Genomic DNA, 24,234 nt, shown 5'->3' with positions numbered 1-24,234 from the left:
TGCTCTGTGGTCAGACAGGGGTTATAGGTTTGGGGAAGGAAGATCACAGAGGTCAAGTGCCATTGTCCCTTAGTCACCTGGTTAGTATGATGGTGTGATAACTGAGTGGAGTTCACTCACTCATCTCTGCACTAATAAGGAAAGACTCCTGGTGTTGATGTGCTACCGGGGATTATAACTTGAGACTACATTATTTATTTTGTTGCTTCAAGGTTTTTGTTTTTCTTTTCTTTTCTTTTCTTTTTTAGTTTTTCAAGACAAGGTTTCTCTGTGTAGCCTTTGCTGTCCTGGACTCGCTTTGTAGACCAGGCTGGCCTCGAACTCACAGCGATCTGCCTGCCTCTGCCTCCCGAGTGCTGGGATTAAAGGCGTGAGCTACCATGCCCGGCTGTTTCAAGGTCTTTTAGCCTCAGACGCTCTTTCAATTGGCTTCTGGCTCTCTGGAACGGTCCTATAATTTTCTTCATCATGTCCTTACTTTCTTGGAAGTATAAAACACTAAGATTAATCTTGTGTGTCTCCTTCTCTAGCCCTATAACTAAGCATTTCTGTAAAGAGTGCTGGTGACAAATTATCAAGCCTCAGTGTGGACACTGGGAATCATTTTAAAACAGTGCTTCATAAGCCAGGGGTGATGGCTCACGCCTTTAATCCCAGCACATGGGAGACAGAGGCAGGTGGATTGCTGTGAGTTTGAGGCCAGCCTGGTCTACAAGGCAAGTCCAGGACAGGCAAGGTTACACAGAGAAACCCTATCTCAAAAAAAACCCAACAAAATAAAACAAAATAGTGTTTCATTTTGGGGTGTGAATGTGGGAAGAAAGAATGGAGTGAGGAAAAAAAGGAGAAGAGGAAGGGAGGGGAGGGAGGAGAGAGAGGAGGAGAGAGAGAGAGAGATTATATAGAGGCCAGGGATAGATGCAATGCAGGGGTCTTCCAAAATTGCTTCTCTACTTTTTTTTTTTTTAAAACAGAGTCTCACTATGCAGCCCTGGCTAGCCTGATAGGCCCAACTGCCTTCAGACTCACATGTCTCCGCCTCCCAAGTGCTAGGATCAAAGGTCTGCATCACACACACACACACACACACACACACACACACACACACACACACACACAAAGAAAAAAGAAAAAAAAGAAAAAGAAAAGAAAACTACAGGCAAGTCTGGGCCCTGGGGTCCTCCGCAAACTATGGCAACAGCCAAGGAAAATATAGGCAGTAAACCTCGAACCCCTACCCAGACTAGCCGATGGACAGGACATTCTCCACTGTTGAGTGGAGAAGGAGATCTGACTTTCACACAAACTCTGGTGCCCCATATTTGACCATGTCCCTTGGATGGAGACGCCTAGGGGCACTCAGAGGAAGGATAATAGGTCACCAAGGAGAGACTTGATACCCTATGAGCATGTACAGGGGGAAGAAGTCCCCCTCAGACACAGACATAGGGGAGGGGAGTAGGGGGGAAGCGGGAGGAAGGAAGGAATGGGAGGATACAAGGGATGGGCTAACAACTGAGATGTAATATGAATAAATTAATACAAAAACTGAAAAAAAATAAAGGTCTGCATCACCATGATTGGTCTTATCCTTATTTTTTGACATAGGATATCTCATGGAACCTGGAACTCATTGATTCAGCTAGACTGGCTGGCTGGTGAGTCCTCTGGGTGCTAGCATGACAGGTGCAGTCCACCATGCCCTTCCTTTCTTTTTTTTTAAATAAAATTTAAAAGATGTATTTATTTATTATCTATACAGTGATCTGCCTGGATGTACACCAGATCTCATTATAGATGGTTGTGAGCCACCATGTGGTTGCTGGGAATTGAACTCAGGACCTTTGGAAGAGCAGCCAGTGCTCTTACCCTCTGAGTCATCTCTCCAGCCCTCTTCTTTTCTTTTAAATGTAGGTCCTGGAGACCATAACTCAGGTCCTCCTGAGCACTTTACCCAGTGAGCCATCTCCCAGGCCCTAAAGTGTGTTAACTAGAGCATAACATTTGTTTTATTTAAGTAGACGAACTAGAAATATATAGCTGTGTGTGTGTGTGTGTGTGTGTGTGTGTGTGTGTGTGTGTGTGTGTTTCCAGGTTATTATGCATGCCAGGCAAGTGCCCTACTATTCAACTGTACCTTCAACCTCATTTAATGAGCTCCAGAGATGTGCCTGTCTCCAAACCCCTGGCCCTAGTTCTGGGGTTCACAGACACATGCTGCTGTCCCCAGATTTGCATTGTTTCTGGGTATCTCAACACTGCTTCTCACACACCCTTGCACAGAAAGTGCTTTGCTAATTGAGCAGACTGTCCAGACCCTCCCCTACCTTGCCCTAGGTTTTGTTTTGCTTTGTTTTTTGTCAACTTGTCACAAGTTAGGCTGTCTGGGAAGAGGAACTTCAACTGAGAAAACGCCTCCAAAATACTGGCCTGAGGGCAAGCCTATGGAACATTTTTCTTAATTAGGGATTGATGTAGGAGGGCCCAGCCCTGGGCTGATGGTCCTAGGGTGTGTAAGAAAGCAAACTGAGCAAGCCAGGAGGAGCAAGCCAGTAAGCAGCATCCTTTCCCAGCCTCCGCTACAGTTCCCGCCTTGAGTTCTTGCCCTGAGTTCCTTCAATGATGGACTGTGATATTTAAATGTAAGATGGAATAAACCATTTCCTCCCCAAGTTGCCTTTGGTCATGATGCTTTATCACAGCAAAAGATATCTAACTTGGGAGGGCAGAGGCAGGCGGATCACTGTGAGTTTGAGGCCAGCCTGGTCTACAAAGCAAGTCCAGGGCAGCCAAGGCTACACAGAGAAACCCTGTCTTGAAAAACAATAACAAACAAACACAAACAAACAAAAAGAATAATAAAGGTAGTTCCTTCATGGAGTTTATATGCTGACCAAAGAATCACATGACAAAGTTTAAGCAAGGTAATGTAAAGACACAATATGCACTATAACAGCAGCGAAATTATAATTTTTACGAAGAAAATTATAGAGCGCTGAGATATTATTAGTTGAGAGAGCTGCCAGCCTCTGCGCTGAAATGGCATGTGATGAAGGGACTGGCTGAAGAGAGTGAGGTACATTCTAAGTAGGCCACAACAGCAGAGTACCACAGAGAAAGGAAACAAGGAGGAGCCGTGATTGCTAGGCACCGGAGCGCGTGGTTTCCAAGCTTCCTCTCCATTCAGCCTTCACTGCAGCCGCTCCGAAGTCAGGATGCTCACCTCTGCCTCATGCAATCTCAGACAAGTTCGGGGACACGGTGTCGCTTCAGAGAACTTGCTTGGGATATGTGGGTTTGACTCACCACAAAAAAAAAAAAAAAAAATTTAAAAATAGAAGAAAGCAAACCAGTGGGGTTAGTAAGTTATACACGGTCACCCACTGAGTAAATGGCAGAATCAGAGCATGAAGTCTCTCTCATCCACCCAAGGCCCCACTTTTGCCTCCTCATCCCTGCAGCATCTAGAGAGATCCTCGCTTGCCATCGGTTCGTACTTGAGCTCTGGAAAGGCCAGCTGGACTGGGTCCCTTCGGTTCGGGCGTCTGTCCAGGGCAATTCTTCCCCAGGCTCAGCATGTCCAAGTGTCCCTGATTCACAGATGGTCTCAATTGCTTATCAGTCGGAGGCCTGAGCAGCAGGGTGTTCCTCAGGCCTGCTGGGCTGTCCCCAGTGTGTCTATGCCAGCTGGGTACAAAGGCCCTTTGTGTCAAAATGTCTCTGCAGCCAAGTTTTCACAGACAAGTCTGAGAGCTAACAGAATTAACATTCACACACACACACACACACACATACCTTGTGACTTCTGCATCACTCAGCCCCTCATTGGAATTCCAGTTTCTTTCCTCCAGATTTTACACCTTCACAATGGTGGCGGCTGTGACCATTCATTTTCCCGTCATATCTGTCTGTGTTGTTGGTACAGTGAGTCTCTCATTTACTCTGTCAACGTTCCTGCCTGTGGTAATGTGCCAGTCCCTGGGAAAGTTCTGGGTTTTTACATGCTCGTGTTGTTCCAGAGGTCACTGGTATTATTGTCTGCCTGGCTGCCAGACACTTGGCAGCTTTCAACAGCGACCACTGAATGCTTTATGAAGGAATAAGACCTTGGTTTGGAGCTGGGCGTGGTGGCACATGCCTTTAATACCAGCAGGTGGGAGGCAGAGGTGGACAGATTGCTGTGAGTTCGAGGCCAACCTGGTCTACAAAATGAGTTCAGGACAGCTAAGGCTACACAGAGAGACCCTGTCTCAAAAAAAAAAAAAAAAAAAGACCTGGGTTCGACAAGAGTCTCTGCCACCATACATTGTGAAACTTCGGGGAAAGGACCTTACGTCTCTGGGGCTCAGTTTCTCCATCTGTACAAAGAAAGGTGCCTTCTAATGGGTTCACACCCTCTCTGTACTGTGGTGTTCTGTGGCCCGGAATGTTCTAAGGGAACAGCAGAAAGCAACCTGGATCTCCATCTACCTCAAGGAGGCATTTGAATTAGATGACCTCTCTGAGCCCTGTTGCTTCTGGCATCAAACGCGTATAAGATTTACTTTTATTGTGCTTGCCAAGCGAGAAGGCCTTCAACGTACTTGCGTCATGGTGGTGCAGGCCATGGAGGAGAGCCAAAGTAGTTCAAGAAAAATGAGTTTTGAAGTCATATGGTGCTGGATTCAAATTCTACATTTGCCACTTTAATAGCCATGTGACAGCCTGTTCTGTTTCCTTGGGCTTTGGGGAAGTGGACAACCACTTTGCAGAGGTGAACTGAGGCAAAGTAGCTGAGACTGGCTTTGAATTCCTGATCTTCTTTCCTCTGCCTATTTAGCGCAGGGATTACAGGCATTTTTAAAAAAATAATTAAAAACATAAGTTTGTTATAGAAAAAATTAAGGGTAAAACCATCTGTCTTTTATTTACCATTTGTGCTTTGGTATATTTTCTTCTGTTAGTTTTCCTATGCATAATGACAAAATATGCTTTATGTATAATTTTGTACATCTTATATAATATTAGATATGTTTAAATATTTAGTCAAAATTTTTTTCTATTACAGTAAAACTTTATATTATTTACTTATTCACTCATTTATTTGGGTCTTTGAGGCAGGGTCTCATGAAGCCCAGGCCCATCTCAAAGTTGCTATGTTTCCAAGGATAACCAGAACTCTGTTTGTTTGTTTGTTTAGACAGGCTTTCTCTGTGTAGTCTTGGCTGTCTTAGACTTACTTTGTAGCCCAGGCTGGCCTCAAACTCACAGCAATCCACCTGCCTCTGCCTCCTGAGTGCTGGGATTAAGATAACCAGAACTCTTAAGCCTTCTCTATCCTCTTCCTAAGAGCTGGGATTACTGGCAGATACCAACACACTCAGCTTTCTCCGTGAGCCTAATTGTGTGTCAAGCATTCAGGGCCTCACATTTCCCTCTGTAAAGCTCTCACCTTGTGTCCACTGAACCTATACTTTTCTACGGGAGCTTTACTCCTTCTGGACATAATTTTCCAAACCATAACCAACATCTCTGTGTTCGCTCCCCATACTTTCATCTACTCTTCAGCTCACTGCAGGCAGGCTTCCGGCTCCATCACTCTACTGAGAGCCACCAATGGGGCTTCCTAACAATGAACCGGAAGGCCCTGGTCCGATCATGCCTTTCTCTCCCAACTGTTGTGCTGGGCATCAAACCAGGACCTGTGCATGCTAGAGAGATGCTCTAGACAGTTACATCCCTGCTCCTCTCATCTGCTTCCCCCACCCCTTTCTGCTTTATCTATATTTTATTAGGGTTTTTTTTATTTGTTTGCAAATCCCAACTGCTATTTGACACTGTTTAACCTTGGGGAAAAAAAATCATCCAGTCTCTCTTCCCTTCACCTTCTTTACCACATGATATACCCCAAAACAAAACCAAAAACCCTGAAAGGCATATATGTCAAAAAAAAAAAAGTTGACTAAAAAAATAAAGTTATTAAAAAAAATTAGGCACAGTAGCATACACTCAGTCCTGTGGAGAGATAGTCGGAAGATCCAGAAATTCAAAGTCACCCTCAGCTGCGTAGTAAATCCGAGGACAACATTTCAGGGTTGGGGCATGGGAAGACAGGGGCTGCATTGGGAAGTGCTAGGCTGGGAAAAGTTAATGGAAAGCCCATCTGTGGATCTGGCTGAAGACTTTCTGATGGGGATAACTTAGGGTCCCCCACGATCCTATAAGCGGGAAAGTACTGTGTGACCTCATCCACACTCTAGAAGCAAGCCCAATAAACTCATTCGTGTCCCAGTGGAATCATATTTCATTGGTGGTGCTTCATAAGGCGGGGACAGACAGATGCCGTTTATGTCTCCCTAGGTAAGGAATTATCCCAGCAACCTCGAAAGGAGCATTCTAAAATGGGTATCAGAGGAGACTGGGTGAAGCTGGGCGTGGTGCCAGACAATCTGACCCTACAACTTGGGAGGCAGAGGTGAGGGATGGAGGGGAGGGGGAGGGAGGTTCAAGGTCAACCTGGGTTGCAAGCAAGGTAGGATGACAGATGCCTTAATTCCAGCACTTGTGAGTCAGAGGCAGGTGAGTTCAAGATCAAGGCCAGCTTGGTCTACACAGTGAGTTCCAAGCCAGCCAGGGGTACATAGAGAAACCCAGCCTCAAACAAAACAATGTTGGGTGCAGTGGTACACACCTTTAATTCCAGCACTCTGGAGGCAGAGGCAGGTGGATCTCTATGAGGCCAGAGTGAGTTCCAGGACAATTAAAAAAAAAAAATATATATATATATATATATCAAACCAAACCAAACCAAACAAACAAAAGCCAAAAGGGATTTCAGGGAAGAAGAAGCAGTAGAGAAGCCTTCCAAGTTGCTGCAGTGTGCACATGAAACTGATTTGGGTAGGGTGGGAGTGAGGGGGTCTGCCCTCAAACTTGCTTTATAGCTGAGATTGCCCTTGGCCTTTGGATCCTCCTGTCTCCTCCTCCTCCCCAGTGCTGGTGGAATTACAGGCAAAGGTCACCATACTGTTCTAAATAGATTTGAAGATAAAACCAGCTAGAGTTGCTGATAGACTAGCGAGGGAAGAAGACAATTAAGGAATTAAAGATAATTCTCATACTTTAAAAAAAACTAAACAGCTTAAGACAGAGAAGTAAATTCAACTGAAAGTAGCACACACCTTTAATCCCAGCACTCAGGAGGCAGAGACAGGCAGGTCAAAGTAAATTCGAGGCCAGCCTGGTCTACAAAGTGAGTCCAGGACAGCCAAGGCTACACAGAGAAACCCTGTCTCAAAAAAACCAAAACCAAAACCAAACAACAACAAAAAAGACAGAGAAGTCCAGAGGCCTGAGGCCAGACACCTCAGCTGTGTTTTCAACGTATTAAGCGTGAGTGAAGCGAGCCTCTGGTTTATATATCAGTCTCTGTGAGTCAGGCTGGAACAAGTCAGTGCCTGAATCTTCCAGTTCTGACCGCTGTAACGGAATTGGGTCCCTGTCAGTGAGGAGCGGCTTCAGAGGGGGAGACTCCACCAGCCGGTTTCTCCAACAGCAGAACCAGTCACTCAGCGTGCATGCCTCTCTGACCTCTCCCCTACTGTGTAATTGTATAAGATTTGACCTTAACAATTAGGTTTAAAACGCAGTCCTTTCAGTCTGCGATTCTATCCTGGGCTCCTCCGTAAGCACAGAAGGGAATCACAGGCACAGGGTCATCGAGTGAACTGGTTGACACAGGAGGGACCCTGAGCCTGTTCAGGCAAAGCTTCCCGGAGAAGAGGGCTGTCTCAAAGCTGCCTTCCCTGCACAGCTTCCGCTCACAGTGTTGTCCTCATCGGATCACCGTTGGGGCTAGAGGTTGGAAGATAGTCTTTTCCTGACTCCAAGGAACATTTCAGAAACATTGATCGATAAAACCCGTGGGCATTTCACTCCTTCCACATTGGACAAGTGGAGCTCAGTCCCTGGGGAAGGGGCTTGCAGGCCTGGGCATGTTCTCTTTCCCTCTGCCGGGAGGAATGAGGGTTTGGGTCCCAGCCAGGCCAAGCTGAGAGGGGGTCCAGGAGCCAGTGGTCAGCAGCTGGGGCCATGCCAGGCTCACTGAACGGTCAGTCAGGAAAGGGGGCCACCAACCTGTCCTTGATGAACAGGTTCCCCCAGAGCCAGTCAGGGGGCTGAGGTGTTCCTGCCAGCCACTGAACACGTTTCCCGTCTCCTCTCCCCAGCAACTCTGATCATTACGACCCCATTTCCATCTCTACTTTTCACCAAAATTCCAAGAGCCTCTTTAGAAGGCTTCCTATGTCTAGACTCAAATATGGGCAGTCTCACAATCCGGTTTTCTTTCTTTCTTTCTTTCTTTTTTTTTTTCTTTGCTTTTGGAATTTTGAGACAGTGTTTCACTTGTAGCCCAGGCTGGTCTAAAACTCTATGTAGCTGAGGCTGGCCTCCAATGCATGAATATCCTCTGGCTTTAGCCTCCTGAGTGCTGCTGGCTTGGAATTATAAGTCTGTGAACCACCACACTTGCCTTGTCATTTAATTTAATTTAATTTTTTTTATCTAGGTAAGGTCTTGCTATGTAACTCGGCGCTGGGACTAGCGACATGGGCCGTTATTCCCAGCTCACAATCTACCTTCACACATGTGCTCCAGTGTTTTTCCAAGACACAGGTCTGACCTTGTTCCCCTTTGCTTATCACTTGACTCCTTTCTGCGCCAGCAAGAGATCAGGCTCCAAAGCCTCCAAAGCCTTTCTCTCCTGCACCCCCCACCCCCACCCCGTCTCTAGCCTCAGCGCACACTTGCCAATGCACACTTGCCAGCGCACACTTGCCACCTCCCCTAGGATGCCACTCTAGCGTCTGTCAATCTCCATCCTGAGAAACTCTTATTCATGCCTCAAAACCTTGTTTGAATTTGGCCTTCCTCTTGAGGCCTCCTGCCCTGCTCCCCCGCCTCGGTCTGTTCGTCCCGTCTTCTCCCCTATCTGTCTCTTCACACTGACACCCTCAAGATGCTGCTATCACAGGCCAGGGAGCTGAGTCTCGGAAAGCAGAAACGACTTGTCTACTCTTTCAAGGTGGAATATGGACTCAGAGTTCTGATTCTTAGACGAGTGCTTTATCTACTCTACTTTCCCCAATTACACACTCAAACACAGGCGCACACGCAGGCTACAACAGTGTCGCTGTGTAAGTAAACGCCACCACTGGGGATGTAGCCCAGCTGGCAGAGTGCTTGCCTAGCATTGAGGACAAACTGGACATGGTGACAACTGCCTGTTAGACGCACAGCTGCATAGGGAGTTCAAGGCCAGCCTGACTGTCTCAAAACCAAGCTAACAAAGCAAACCTATCTCATAAGTAAGTAGCCCTGCCGTACTTCCCAGGTGTCCCTGAGACAGTCGGGGAGAAGGATGAGTGAGGTCCACTCGGAGATCCTCCGAGCTCTTGCATTTTATGGAACACGGAGTCTTGCTTCCTCACTAGCAGAGGCACATTTCCTTTGGGTTCACTTGCTTCTGTTTTCCGAACGGAGGGATGACTGAACAACACTGAGCACACCTACTAAGCGCAGTACCTTGAACATCTTATCATTTTTAACTCTCAAAAAAAATTTTTTTTTCAAGCTCTATACTGGCCTCTTTTGCTAGAGAAGAAATCCAAACACAGACCCAGGGCCACAGCTGGGGATTTGAACTGCCGGTCTTCTAGTTAGGACTGGATTCCAAAGGAGCAACTTAGCTTGACCTCCTTTGGAGCTGGTGACTGAGAAAGAATAGGGACACTCTGGTCCAGGACAGCTTACCCCCATCTTCGAACTCTTCCCGGAAGTAGACTCTGCGGCGCTTCCCCTGAGTCCTGAAGGTGCAGGTGGTCAGCAGCAGCAGAGGCAGCAGCGACAGGCTCTTCATCTTCACAGGCTCGCAGGGAGGTCTCCGCGAGGTGCTTACTCAGCCAGACGCTTTGTGCTGTCGTCTCTTACCTTGACCCTGGGGCTCAGGTTGAGATCACCTGCTGCAGCACCTGGCCGCCTCCCATTCGTGGTGTGGGTCAGGGCGACGAAGGCTGCAGCCAATGGTTGGGGACCACGAGCCCAGACTGTTGGCGGAGCTCTGACTTCACGTCAAGGGAGCTACAGGGCAGGGTTCCCCAGAGTGTGGGGGAGTGGCAGGACCAGCTGAGGTTGGCCTCTAGAGAGTCCTGTGAGCTTGCTCAACGTTGAGTAGTTGGATTCAAAGTGTTCTTAATATGATCCCTTCCCTTAATCCCTCCTTTCCTCCGTGTATCTGTTCATTCCATCCACTCACCCATTCACTCGTCCACAGCGCCGATGAAGAAACTATGGTAGCCGCGCGATACCTGTTTATTTTAACCATAACACTCCAGGCTCAAGGCGGCCACAGGAAGCACAGGAAGCAGAGTAGGATGTCAAGGAGAGTGCCCTGCAGGAGGTGCCCATGGCTGAGCCAGGGAAGAAGAGAAGGGGTGGGCTAGTGCAGGCCAGGAGAGGGAGGGAAAGACCTGTAAACGAATCTTGCCTCGACACAACCATCGCTAGGCAGCCGCTGCTATTTCCCTCACTGTGAGAAAAATCACAGCTCGCTGACCGCCAACATGGCGCGGTATCATTCAACCCTCACACAGATGAATAGCAACAGGGCGTTGTAGTCATGCTACAGGTGGACAAACTGAGGCTCCGGGAGACGGGCAGTTTGCCAGCATCATAGGGAGGTAGACTAAGGTCCGGTACCCTGCCACCCCGAGACGGGGTTTCTCTGTGTAGCCTTGGTTGTCCTGGACTCTGCCTCCGCTAGTGTTGGGATTCCAGGCGTGCAGTAGCTCTGATGCACTAAACTTCACTTATCTATTTAGTGTACTCACTGGAGTGCTTCCGTGTGTGAGGCAGACCTGGGAATCAAAGCCGCGGGAGAAGATGGAGTCACCCTGCGCCCACAGAGCTCACTTTCTACTGCAGCAGACATAAATCATAAAGAAATGGCAGATAATGGTTGTCGGCACGGAAAGGATGCAGGGAGGTGGGAAGGGCTGACAGGCTGCAGAGGGAAGAGGCCAGGGAAGGCCTGCTTACAGGGGCACTTTGGCTGAGAACTGGATGAGAGGAAGCCATGCACTGCGCTGGGGGGGCTGTGCCAGACAACAGCAATGGCAACGGCCGAGGCCAAAGGCTTTTAGAACAGGAGCAAGCTTTCCGTACTTCGGCAGCGGCAATGTGACCCATGTGACGTCATTAGGTGCTTGCTTGAGACAGAGACTCAGGCCAGACTGTTGTTGCTTCTAATTTAATATTTTTTTAAAAAGATTTATTTATTTATTTATTTATTTATTTATTTATTTATTTATTATGTATACAGTGCTCTGCCTCCATGTTCACCTGCAGGCCAGAAGAGGGCATCGGAACTCATTATAGATGGTTGTGAGCCACCATGTGGTTGCTGGGAATTGAACTCAGGACCTCTGAAAGAGCAGCCAGTGCTCTCAACCTCTGAGCCACCTCTCCAGCCCCCTCCTCAGGTTGTGTTTGAATGAACTACGTAGCTAGGAATGGCTTTGAACTCCTTATCCTCCTGCCTCTACCTCCCAGTCACTGGGATCATAAGCACGAGCCACCATGTCCAGTTGAAGAGTTATATTTAAAAATATCTCTGGGATCATGGCATGGTGGCACATGCCTATACGTTCAGGGGTAGAGGCAGGTGGATCTCTGTGGGTTCCAGGCCAGCTAGGGCTACACAGAGAGACCCTACCCTAAAGAAATTCTCTGGGGCTGGAGAGATGGCACAAAGGTAAAGGCACGCGCAGCCCAAGCCTGATGACCTGAGCTCAGATTCCCAGAGCCCATGGAGAGGTAGGGCTATGCACTGACATCCACACATGTGCACCTCCTCACTAGCAAAATGTACACACACATACAGAGGGAGAGAGAGAGAGAGAGAGAGAGAGAGAGAGAGAGAGAGAGAGAGAGAGAGAGAGAGAGAACACAAGCAAGTAGAAGGTACCACAGGCCAAGCATGAAGGGACACACCTGCAATTCCATCGCTCAGGAGACTGAAGATGGGGGACAGGGGACTTGAGGCCACACCAGGCTACAAAGTGACCGCTACCCTGCAAAGAGAACAATGACTACTGTGTGCTACGTTAGGGACGTCAAACAAACGATTAAAAGTTGTCAAACGCAGTGGCGCACAGGCCTGCCCTTGGGAGGCGGGAGCAGGACAGCTGCTGCGTGCTTGAGGCCAGCCCAGGCTACATAGCTGGATCCTAAAGCGGAAAATAAAACAATGGATCAGAGACTGGAGATGAGCTCGGTGCGCACAGTGTCTGTCTAGGACCCTGGGGTTGATGCCCAGTACCATAAAAACTGGATAAGGTGGTGTCGGTCTGTGACGCAGAACTGGGGAAGTGGAGGCCGGAGAATGAAAGAAGTTCAAGGTCATCCTTGACTATGTATGAATTCTAGACTAGCATGCACTCCATGAGACCCTGTCTCAAAAAAAAAAAAAAAAAAAAGATTTATAAACTGGAGCTCAGAAAGGATCCTGGCTGCAAATATACACTAGAGGGATGTAAGTGGTACTGTGTGGGCCAAAGAGCCGGAGAGAGAGAAGAGACTGGCCAAGGACTCTGTCAGGTTCCCAGCACTGCAGGAGTCCAGACCTGAGGACTTCAGAGTCCAAGTATTTAATCACCCTTTTCAAAGTTTGTCATAGTCTGATAGAGCTGGAACATGCAGCTCCCAGGCAGATGAAGGACTCAGAGAGCAAGGCAGAGGGAGATAAGCAGGACCACACTGTCCCAGGCCTAAAATGCCAGCTGGATGATTCCGGATTTGGTTCCTCAAGGCCAGAGTTTTTCAATCTGCGTTGGTAGGGTTTACGAAATACAGTTTCCTTTGTCTGTCCTCTGCACAGTGGGATGTTTAGCTGCTTTTCTTTTCTTTTTTTCTTTTCTTTTCTTCTTCTCTTTCCCCGCCCCCCCAGACAAGGTCTTTCTATGTAGCCTAGGCTGTCCTGGACTCGCTTTGTATACCAGGCTGGCCTCGAACTCACAGCAATCCGCCTGCCTCTACCTCCCCAGTGCTGGAAAAGGCTAGCTGCTTTTCTTAACAGATGACAATTACTACTCTCCCCAACAGTTGTGGCTACTAAAAATGTCTCTACACATCGCGCGCGCGCGCATGCGCACGCGCCTGCATGCATGCGTGCGTGCGTGCGTGCGTGTGTGCGTGCCTGTGTGTGTATGTGTGTGTGTGTGTGTGTGTGCTTACACATGCACAGAAAACTGGGCTCCCCCTGGAAACTGCTGTTCTAGACACCAGTAGGTTCTAGGGTTGAAAAAAGTTGTGACCGGATGAGTGTAAGTGATGCTGTCTTACCACTGATAGCATTCTTCCTTCGTAACAACCCCTGCAGGGTTTCCAGCGTACTAGTCTTAGTAAGAAGTTATCAGGGTTCTGTTCTGAGGAGCTAGAATCACTTGCACGACGGCTAACTCTCCAGTGGGCTCTTCCTTCTCAGCGACACGGTGAAGTTGACTGTGAAGTCCTCAAGGACAAGGCCCGCTGTGCCTTCTTTTTTTTTTTTTTTTTATAATTTCAGCTCCTGACACAATGAGAGTGAACTGAACAGGTGGATTTTTAAATTGTGTAATATGCACAATTATGTTTCTTTGAAAGATATGCTGAGATAAGAAATATGTTGGCTATCTGATACAAAACAAATGACAAGTAGTTTTGCTAGCAACGTTGTCTGTTTTAGTCTTTTGATGGGAAATCCTACAGACTGGCAAAGCATGTAGACTTCATCTTCAGATGTCTTCCCTCCCTCCCTCCTTTTCCCCCTCCCTCCCTCCCTCCTTTCCTTCCTTTCACTTTCCCATTTTTCCTTTTGAGCCCACATGGACCTCAAACTCAACATGGAAATGAAGCTCCAGATCCTCTGTCTCTATCTTTTAAGTCTGGGCTATCACTCCTGGCTTCAGTTGTATTTTCCATATGGGAAAAAAATCCGTGTTATAGTTGCAGAATCTATGGGGTTTTGTCAGCTGAACCATGCCTAGCTGTTGTTCTGTCTTGGCAACAATATAATATGCGGCTAAACAGGGCTGGCCGTTTGTTCCGAACAGCTGCTGTACGGAGTTCTTGAGACACTCGGAAGCTGCATGAGGACAGAGATGAAGTCTCATTTTTTCCCCCCACTCTGAACCTAAAACACTTGGCATAGAGAAATGCTCAATAAGAAGACTGCCAGGACACAGTATATGCTTTTTGTTTGTTTGTTTGTTTGTTTTGTTTTTTCAAAACAGGGTTTCTCTGTGTAGCCTTGGCTGTCCAGGACCTAGACTCACTTTGTAGACCAGGCTGGCCTTGAACTCACAGAGATCTGCCTGCCTCTGCCTCCCAAGTGCTGGGATTAAAGGCATGAGCCACCATGCCCAGCCACAGTATATGCTTGATGACACAGTATATGCTTTATCTTGTCAGATCACCTATGGAATAGTTCAGGACATACTGTGGCAGGGCAAAGTTTCCTCCATCTTGTCTCAGCTGGAGCCATCTTTGATTTAACTGAAGCTGACTCCTACCTTGTGGAGAAATGGGAACATTTCTCCACATACTCACCAGCATGTGCTGTTACTTGAGTTTTTGATCTTAGCCATTCTGATAGGTGTAAGGGGGAATCTCAGAGTCATTGTTCTTAGCTTTTCTTTCTTTTTTTTTTTGGTTTTTCGAGACAGGGTCTCTCTGTGTAGCCTTGGCTGTCCTGGACTCGCTTTGTAGACCAGGCTGGCCTCAAACTCACAGCGATCCGCCTGCCTCTGCCTCCCGAGTGCTGGGATTAAAGGCGTGCGCCACCACACCCGGCTCTGTTCTTAGCTTTTCAAGACAGGGTATCTCTGTGTAGCCTTAGCTGTCCTTTACTCACTTTGTAGACCAGATTGGCCTTGAACTCACAGCAATCCACCTGCCTCTGCCTCCCAAGTGCTGGGATTAAAGGTGTGCGCCACCACACCTGGCTTTCACAGTCATTTTGATTTGCATTTCCCTGATGACTAAGGACCTTGAGCATTCCTTTAAGTCTTTCTCAGTCATTCAATCTTCCTCTGTTGAGAATTCTCTGCTCAGCTCTGTATCCCATTTTTTAATTGGATTATTTTGCCTGGTGATGTTTAATTTCTTGTGTCCCTCATATATTTTGGATATTAGCCCTTTGTCAGGTGTAGGGTTGGTGAAGATCCTTTTCCAGTCTGTAGGCTGTTGCTTTGTTCTGTTGACAGTGTCTTCTGCCTTACAGAAGCTTTTCAGTTTCTTGAGGTCCCATTTATTAATTGTTGACCTTAGTGCCTGAGCTGCTGGTGTTCTGTTCAGGAAGTTGTCTCCTGTGCCAATGAGTTATAAAGGATCTTTCCCACTTTTTCTTCTAACAAATTTAATGTGTCTGATTTTATGTTGAGATCTTTAATCCACTTGGACTTTAGTTTTGTGCAGGGTGATAAATATAGATCTATTTGCATTTTCTACATGTAGACATCCAGTTAGTCCAGTGCCATTTGTTGATGATGCTTTCTTTTTTCCATTGTATGGATTTGGCTTCTTTGTCAAAAATCAAGTGTCCATAGATGTGTGGGTTTATTTCTGGGTCTTCAATTTGATTCCATTGGTCAGCCAGCCTATTACTATGCCAGTACCACACCGTTTTTATTACAGTTGCTCTATAGTACAGCTTGAGATCAGAGGTGGAGATTCCTCCAGGAGATTTTTTTATTGTACAGGATAGCTTTCGCTTAGCAGATTTATTAATAATAGCCAGAATCTGGAAACAACCTAGATAGATGTCCCTCAACTGAAAAATGGATAAAGAAACTGTGGTACATTTACACAATGGAATACTATTCAGGTATCAAAAACAAGGAAATCTTGAAATTTGCAGGTAAATGGATGGAACTAGAAAAGATCATCCTGAATAAGGTAACCCAGACCCAGAAAGACATGCATGGTGTATTAGCCCAATATTGAAGTCCTCTGAGAAACTCCACCTAGTGGGGATTTGGGACAGATACAAGGACTTGCAGCTGGACCTTGGGAAGAGAGTTGAGAGTTGCAAGAGTGGAGGCAGGAGGATGGAAGGACCTGGAGGGGTCAGGAGCTTCACTAGGAGACCACCAAGGCCAGCAAATCTGGCCCCAGGGGGTCCTGCACAAACTGATATACCAACCAAGGACAATGCATGCAGAGTACCTAGACGCCCTTGTTCAGATGTAGCTGATGGACAGGACAGCTCATGCTCCGTGTGTATGGGGAGGTGGGAGAGAGGGGACTGACTGCCTCTGACATGAACTCTGGTGCCTGTAATTTGATCACTGCCCCTTGGAGGGGGGCGGCCTTGGTGACACACAGAGGAATGCAATGCAGGCTACCCTAATGAGACCTGATAGATTGTGATCAAACGGTGGAGGAGGAGCCCCTCCATCAGAGGTCTGGGGCGGGGGGAAATAGTGCAGAAGAGGGAGGGAGGGTGAGAATTGGAAGATAAGAGCGAGGGGATAACGGTCAGGTTGTAATGTGAATAAATGATAATAAATACATTTTTAAAAAACCTGCTTGCTTGCATTACTTCCAACCAGGATATAGTTTTTCTGTGTTCTTTGCCTTAAAAATTGTAAAATACATTTGAGGCTGCTCTGTGAGAAGTTTCTCTTTCCAGGCAGTCACCAGCTTACGACAGACTCTCAGTTTGAACTTTGGTCGTGCTGAGCTGTCTTTGGGTCTCTACCCTGCAACAATATATAACAGATATTTTTAAAATTGGCGTCTATGATACAGACTCAAGATGCCACAGAAAATCAGGGAAGACTGTGTGGTCGGTCAGTTCATGGGCTCTTTCATTTTTCATTTGTTCAGCTGTCCACTCCACTCAATTCCAGCTTAATCTATAAATTCTCCCCTTAATCTGTAAGTTCACAGGCAGGAAAGGGAAGCGGTCGAGACCATCAGTTTTACTCTGGTGCAGTGTGGTGCAGCTATCCAGGCCGGGAGTCATCCCAGCATGGCCCTGCATCTTGAGATCCTCTGCAGATTTAATTACAAAGCTACAAAGTGAGGCCATAAATTATGCACATAGCCCATGTTTTGGAAATCACTGTGTAGTCCTGGGAATTAGATACGTGGTTAGATCCCTGTAACCGATACTGTTGCACTCAGGCAGAACAGTGAGAATTTCCCTCTGTCTTGAGGTGACGCGCCTACAAGTCTACAAGGCTAGCTGGACATCTAAACCCCACCCAGGCCTCTGTCCTTAGCTTCCCTCCGTGGATGCGCTGGTTTGTCTTGCTTTGCCACATCTGGAGGAGAGGCCGCTTCGGGGTGCATCGTAGGGAGCCTTTGCATCTCTCCTATGCTGCTCTGTTTGCCTGCAATGTTTCCTCTTTTCTTCATTCTGGGAAGCCCAGAGAGACGGCCTATTCTTAGCAGTTCTGCTACACATGTTAGTTTCTCCTCTCTGAGCCAGCCAAGACTTCTTGCCTGAAAACTCAGTGCGAGCATTACTTCCTTTGGAATCCTTGCCCACCTTCCCTAGAAAGAAGAGAAGACGTGCACTTGGGTTGAACGCTAATTCTGCAGAAGCACAGTGCTGAGTTCTTTGCTCATGTCATGCTAAGCCCCTGGGCAAAGTCGCTCAGATTCTTGTGTGCTCAGTTCCCAGGCCAAGAATCTACTGGCTGGCTGGGCAGATGGCTCAGCAGTTATGAGCACTTGCTGTTCTTATAGAGCACCCTCACGTCAGCTCTGACAATCTGTAACTCCAGTTCCAGGGAATTCGATGACTCACACTCTTCTGGCCTTGCAAACACTAAACGTGTATGTGGCACATATACGTATACGCAAGCACTTACACATAAAAAAATAAATCATAGAAAGGAATCTACTATCTCACCAGGCATGGGGGCACATGCCTGTAATTTTAGGACTTAAGCTTTTTCCCCCCTCATTTTAAATATACTGAATCTTGCAGAAAATTCAGAAGTTACATAAGAGTATAAAGAAAAAAGGCAATGAGTTCATGAACTGACTATAGATATTTTGTGTATATTCTTATAGTCTTCTATAGATTAAATATATAATTAGAAAATAAAGTTGGGCTGGGTGTGGTGGCACACACCTTTAATCCCAGCAACTGGGAGGCAGAGTCAGACAGATTGCTGTGAGTACGAGGCCAGCCTGGTCTACAAAGTTACTCCAGGACAGCCAAGGCTACATAGAGAAACCCTGTCTGGAAAAACCAAACCAAACCAAACCACCACCGCCAACAACAACAAAAAGCTCACTATGTAGATCTACCCACTCTATACACACACACACACACACACACACACACACACACACACACACACACAATCTTGTTAATGACAAAGACACAGTTAACAGAGGGGAACCTGTTTTATTTTTTGCATTTGGCCTTGAAGGTATTTTTTTCCTAAGTCTTTCATTCGTTTACTATTACAACTGTTGTGTCTTTCCCCCCAGCTCCCTCCAATCTCCCTTCTTTCAATGTCACTGCTCTCTGGGGCTCCTTTTTGTCCTACACACCTGTCCAGACCCCCTTGTGACCTCGGTGCTTCCCTTCAGCCGCCCCTATGTGTGGAAACTCCCAAGGCTGGGTCTGTAGCCCTAGTTTCCTTCCTAAGTTCCAAATTAGAATGTCACTTGTTGACTCAACATCTCCCATCTGAGTGTCCACATGCTTCAGATTCAGCACACTCAGCTTTACACGTTATCAGGAAACTGTTCGGTCAACTGTCCTCAGTGCGGGAATCTGAGTCCAGCTGATGCTTGCCTTTTCCTAAGCAGCAACACATCTGCCCCAACCCCCAGCTCTGCCTCCTGCTGCCATTCAGGACTTAGCCTGTCTCACATGCTCTGGTCTTCCTGATGCTGCCTGCAGTCCGTCCTGGTCACTACAGATGAGCTGCTCATCTAAAACACTCCTGGGGACTGGAGGAGTAGCTTGGCAGTAGAACACACGCCTAGCATCTGAGAGTCTGTGGGTTCAATCCCCAGCACCAGATAATAGAAGTTAACACTAATAATAATAGTAACATTCACTCATATATGATCATGTAACATACACTTGTCACAGTACACTATGGATGAACTCATGTTAATGAGACCTTAGACATTTTTTCTTTTTCTTTCTTTCTTTCTTTCTTTCTTTCTTTCTTTCTTTCTTTCTTTTTTTGTTTTTTGAGATAAGATTCCTCTGTAACCTTGGCTGTCTTGGACAGCCTGTAAACCAGGCTGGCCTTGAACTCACAGAGATCTGCCTGCCTCTGCCTCTTGAGTGCTGGACTTAGTTGTACACCACCACACCCGGCCTCCTTAGATGTTTTGAGATGCCCAGTGACTGTGTGTAATTTGTGGTGGAGGAGTATTGGCCTAGGTGTGGGTGTTCCACAGAAATATCAAAGAAGAACTAATGTTTAAGCTGTCACCAGCGGTTGGGGTATAGGTCAGGTGTTTCAGGTTCTTGGCGTCTTATCCAAAGAAAGAATTAGAAATAAGGACTCACTCAGATTCGCAAAAGAAGCAAGAAAACTTTATTTCAAGAGAAATGATACTATAGATCAAAGAGGGATACACCATCAAGATTGACAGACTGACAGTGGGGCCAAACGAATGAGGATTCTCAAGGGCCCCAATTATTTTGGGGGGCTACTTTTATGAGGTTCAAAAGGAGAAGGAGCTTGGATAATAAAGGGTATCATGAGCGTGGTTTTCTGTTTTGGTTGACAGGTTAGGTCCTATAATCATTTTTCCATGTATGTCTCTTCCCATAACGCATTTTAATTTTAATCAGATGTATACCCAATTATGCAGAAGCATAATACAGTAATTAGTCTCACTAAAGTTTGAGGACACAGTTTTGCTTTGCCCCAAAGTAGTTCAGGCTGGGTCGGCCTTCCATTCTTCTACCTAAGTGTACCAGTATAGAAACTGTCCACATTCACCTGTTATTAGGGGTGAGGAAATTCATCTATTGTTCAGAGTGGGGGTGTGTGCATAGTGTGTGCAGGGATGGAGCCGAGCTGCTGGGCTGCCACCCCAGCTCTTAGGAGATAAAGGCAGGAGGAGCAGGGGTTCAAGGCCAGACTCTTACACATAGTGAGCTTGAGCCCAGCTTGGGCTACACGAGATGCTGTCTCAAACAACAAACAAACGCCAAGCAAAGACGAAAGGCTTTTAAAAGGGTACATCTGGGGTGCAGGGAGGCGCGAGTCAATTCCACGTAGGAAAGGAGGATGCTTATGACATGAATAAAGCACGGGTTAGCTGGGATGTGGGTCTCCGAGTGAACACTGGAAGAAGCCAGTGCTCCTTTCTTCCTTTCTTAGTAACCTTTGTAGTAACCTTTGACCCCACAGCATAGCCACACCCTCCTAAGCCCTGTGCTTCACTTCTTTTCTCCTCTCCAGTTAGAAGGATGGGTGGGAAGAACCCATTCTTGCTGTTTCTAGGTTTCCTGTTCAGAAGGCAGCAGCCTGGAAATGTTTTATTTGGTGGCCAACAAATACCAATTAAGAAATATGACACCAATAACAAAAAACAGTTGGTGGCAGGCTTGGGAGAATAAGGGCACAAAACCCAGCAACAACAGACTGCACTGTGGAACAAGTGGCACCTGCACTAAAGGCTGGGGAATGGCACAGACCATTTCTCCTAGGGACACACACACACACACACACACACACACACACACACACACACACACACACACACACACAGACACACGTTTCTAAACAGCTGTGTAGAGGAAGGAAGCTTCCTATTGAGAAACATATGCCATTCTTGTTTCTTCCTTTAAAAAAAAAAAAAAAGAAGTGTAGGGGCTGGGGATGTGGCTCAAAAGAGCATAGAACAATAAGACAAAAGTTTATTTTAGCTAGGCATGCTGGGATATACTTATACTCAGCATCTAGGGTGGTGGGGTAGGGGTGCTGAAACAGGAAAACCGTCTCTGGTCTGAGGACAGCCTGAGCTACATAGGGAAACCTTGTCTCAGGCCCATAAGCCAACAACACACACACACACACACACACACACACACACACACACACACACACACACACCACTACCAACGAAACAAGAAAGTGGCTAATTAATAGATTATCCAGTCACACGAATGAGAGAAAACCTCATTCCAAGCATTCCATTGCTTGACAGAATTAAAGCTTGGAACCGAACACCTACAATCTCAGTTCTCGGAAGGATCAAGAGTTTAAGGTCATCCTCCATTTCCTGTCAGTTTGAAAGCAACCCTGACTATGATTGGTCTCAAAATTAATTTACTCACTTACTTAATTATGCAGAATAAATATACAGTAGCATATCTTTACCATCCTCTGTCCCTATTGTAGTTGTCCAATCACAGGCTCTTTCATTACCCACTTGGCTTTTGGTTGACGCAGGGTCTTACTATGTAGCCCTAGTTGGCTTAGAACTTGCTTTGTGGTATTCCTCTTGCTCTTTAAGCTGCCACAGCTATGCAGCTAGAGAGATGTGGTTAACAGCATTTGCTACACAATCAAGGGGACTGGAGTTCCAGCACCCAGGCGACAAGCCTGATGTCCGGTGCAGGCTACCCCCGGCTCTGAGCGGGTGGAGATCCAGTGTGATAGAGGAGGACATCTAAGCTCCCTTCTGACCTCTGTGCACACACCGGTACCCCCATACATGTATATTTACACACACACACACACACACACACACACACACACACGCACGCACGAGTCTCTGCAAATGTCACGGTCAGCAGCGAAATGAAACAGGTGATGTAACAGCCAGTGCTCTTAACTGCTGAGCCATCTCTCCAGCTCATAAATCTTAATTCTTGTTGACTTTTTAGATGGGGGAAGAGGAGACTTTTTTTTTTTTTTTAAGGTAAAGTCTCACTCTGTAACTCAGTAGAAGGAGTGAAGTCACCATGAAGCCCAGGCTGGCCTTCAACTCCGGACAGTCAGTCCTCCTGTCTCTGCCTCCTAAGTGTTGTGATTACAGGCACTGCAAGCATTAGAGCCACTACAGGGGGCTGTGATTGAGTGCTGTTGTTTGGTTTTGTTTGCTTTTTTTGAGACACAGTATCTAGCCCAAGCTGACCTTGAACTTGTTCTGTAGTCTTGTTTAAATTTCTGACCTTCCTGCCTCCATGTTCTGAGTGCTGGGTTACAGGTGTACACCATTACGCCTCATTTATGCTGTGCTGGGGATTGAACCCAGGGCTTTGTGTATGCTAAGCAAGCACTCACATATATTTCATTTTAGTTTGTTTTTGTTTTTGTTTTTGTTTTTGTGAGACAGGGTTTCTCTGTGTAGCCTTGACTGTCTTAGACTTGCATTGTAGATCAGGCTGACCTCGAACTCACAACACTCCACTTGCCTCTGCTTCCCGAGTGCTGGGATTAAAGGCGTGCACCACCACCACCTGGCACATATTTCATTTTTGTTGGTCCTCTCTTCCCACTTTTCTTCCCCCCTCCCTACCTTAAACCCTTCCTTCTGGAAGTAGTCCACTTTCATGTCCATGTCATGTGTATTCTATTACCCTCTTTTCCCCCTTCCCCTACCTTAACCCTGCCATGGTCCCCTTTCTAGTTTCATGATATATATCTACATACATACATACATACATATATACATACATACATACACATACATACATACAAAATTAAAATTAAAATCTAGGATCCACACATGAGAGTGAACATGTGGTATTTGTCTTTCTGAGTCTGGATTAACTCTTTTAATGAAAATTTCTAGATCCACCTACTTTACTAAAAATTTCATTTCCCCTCACATTTATCATTTAGCATGCTCACGTGTGTGTGTGTGTGTGTGTGTGTGTGTGTGTGTGTGTGTGTGTGTGTACATGCCATGGCATGTATATGGATGGAGGTCAGGGTCCTGGGGTTTGAGCTCAGGTTGTCAGGCCTTTATCTCCCCAGTCCTCATTTTTCTTTATAGCAGAATAAAGATCCATTGTGTGTATGTACAGCATTTTCAGTATCCATTTGTGTCTATTGATGAGCATGTAAGGGCATTCATTTTCTTCATACTGTGAATACTGTGGCAATAATACGGATATGTAAATGTCTCTGGTGGGGGTTAGAGTCCTTTGGGTACATGCCCATGAGTGGTATAGCTGAACATATGGTAATTCTATTATTTCTTTTAAAAGAGGGTCTCGCTATAACACGCTAGGTGGCCTGGAACTAGTTGTGTAGACAGGTTACTCAGACAGATCTGCCTTCCTCTGCCTCGGGCGTGGTAGGATTAAAGGCATGCGCCATCATGCCTGGCTTTGGCAGTTCTATTTTTAATTTGTTAGAAATCTCTATACTGGTTCCCATGGTGGCTGCACCAGTTTATGCTCTCACCAACACTGAATAAGGGTTCTCCTCCCCTCTCATGATCACCAGCATCTCTTGTCATTTGTTTTCTTGATGATAGTCATTTTGGCCGGGGTGAGATGGAATCTCAATGTAGTTTTAATTTGCATTTCATAATAGGGATACTTTCTGAGAAGTAGGTCATTAGGCTACTTCATCATTGTACAAACACACAAACTGACATGGCATTTGGCAGACCTAAATTATACCGTGCAGCCTCATATCAAGTTGCTTTTCCAGTCATTGTGACCAAACACTTCCCAAGAAGCAGCTTAAGGGAGGAAGCCCTGGTTTTGGTTCATGGTTTGAACAGCTATGGTCCATCGTGGGGTGAAGGCAGAGGGGTGTGTGGCTACGACTGCTCGACGTCTTCATGGACCAGGAAGTAGGTGTTCATCTGACTATGACCCATGAGGTCTGCAACTCAGTGATACACTCCCGAGTTAGGCCTCATCTCTCGAATGCCCCACAGACTTCCAAAATGGCACAACTAGCTGTGTTTGACCAAGTGTTCAAACACACAACCCTGTGTGTATGTGTGTGGGGGGCAGGTATTTCACTCCTAAACCATAAATGGTATTTAAGCTAGGGCAAGAATATTAGTATCATTGTCTTGCACACCCCCATGTCTTGTTCCACTGTATAGTCTTCGGGGATGCTAGACATGGCGCCGTCATCTCCTAAGATAGCTGTGTTTTCTTCTGTAATCCTTCTTGGAGGACCTGCCTGAGGCTGTTTTAGTTACCTCCCACCTTTTTTTTTTTTTCTTAAAGTCAAGGTTTTGCTATGT

The 24,234-nt window shown here is 46.5% G+C and overlaps 1 protein-coding gene across 1 annotated transcript in view; it reads right to left on the bottom strand.

Moving 5' to 3' along the window:
* LOC311600414 (calreticulin-like) overlaps positions 1–10,261 on the bottom strand; it is a 41,502-nt gene extending 31,241 nt beyond the window's left edge. Inside the window, exon 1 of the mRNA XM_084787065.1 lies at positions 9,793–10,261. Coding sequence (XP_084643191.1) covers positions 9,793–9,898 — 106 coding nt within the window. The 5' untranslated portion in view covers positions 9,899–10,261. The remainder of the gene's footprint in view (positions 1–9,792) is intronic.
* Between the last annotated feature and the right edge of the window lie 13,973 nt (positions 10,262–24,234).

This window comes from Acomys minous, assembly GCF_964271855.1.
Source record: "Acomys minous genome assembly, chromosome: 6".
NCBI lineage: Eukaryota > Metazoa > Chordata > Mammalia > Rodentia > Muridae > Acomys > Acomys minous.
The sequence above is the reverse complement of the archived record's forward strand: the minus strand, read 5'-3'. Positions and strand labels throughout refer to the sequence as shown.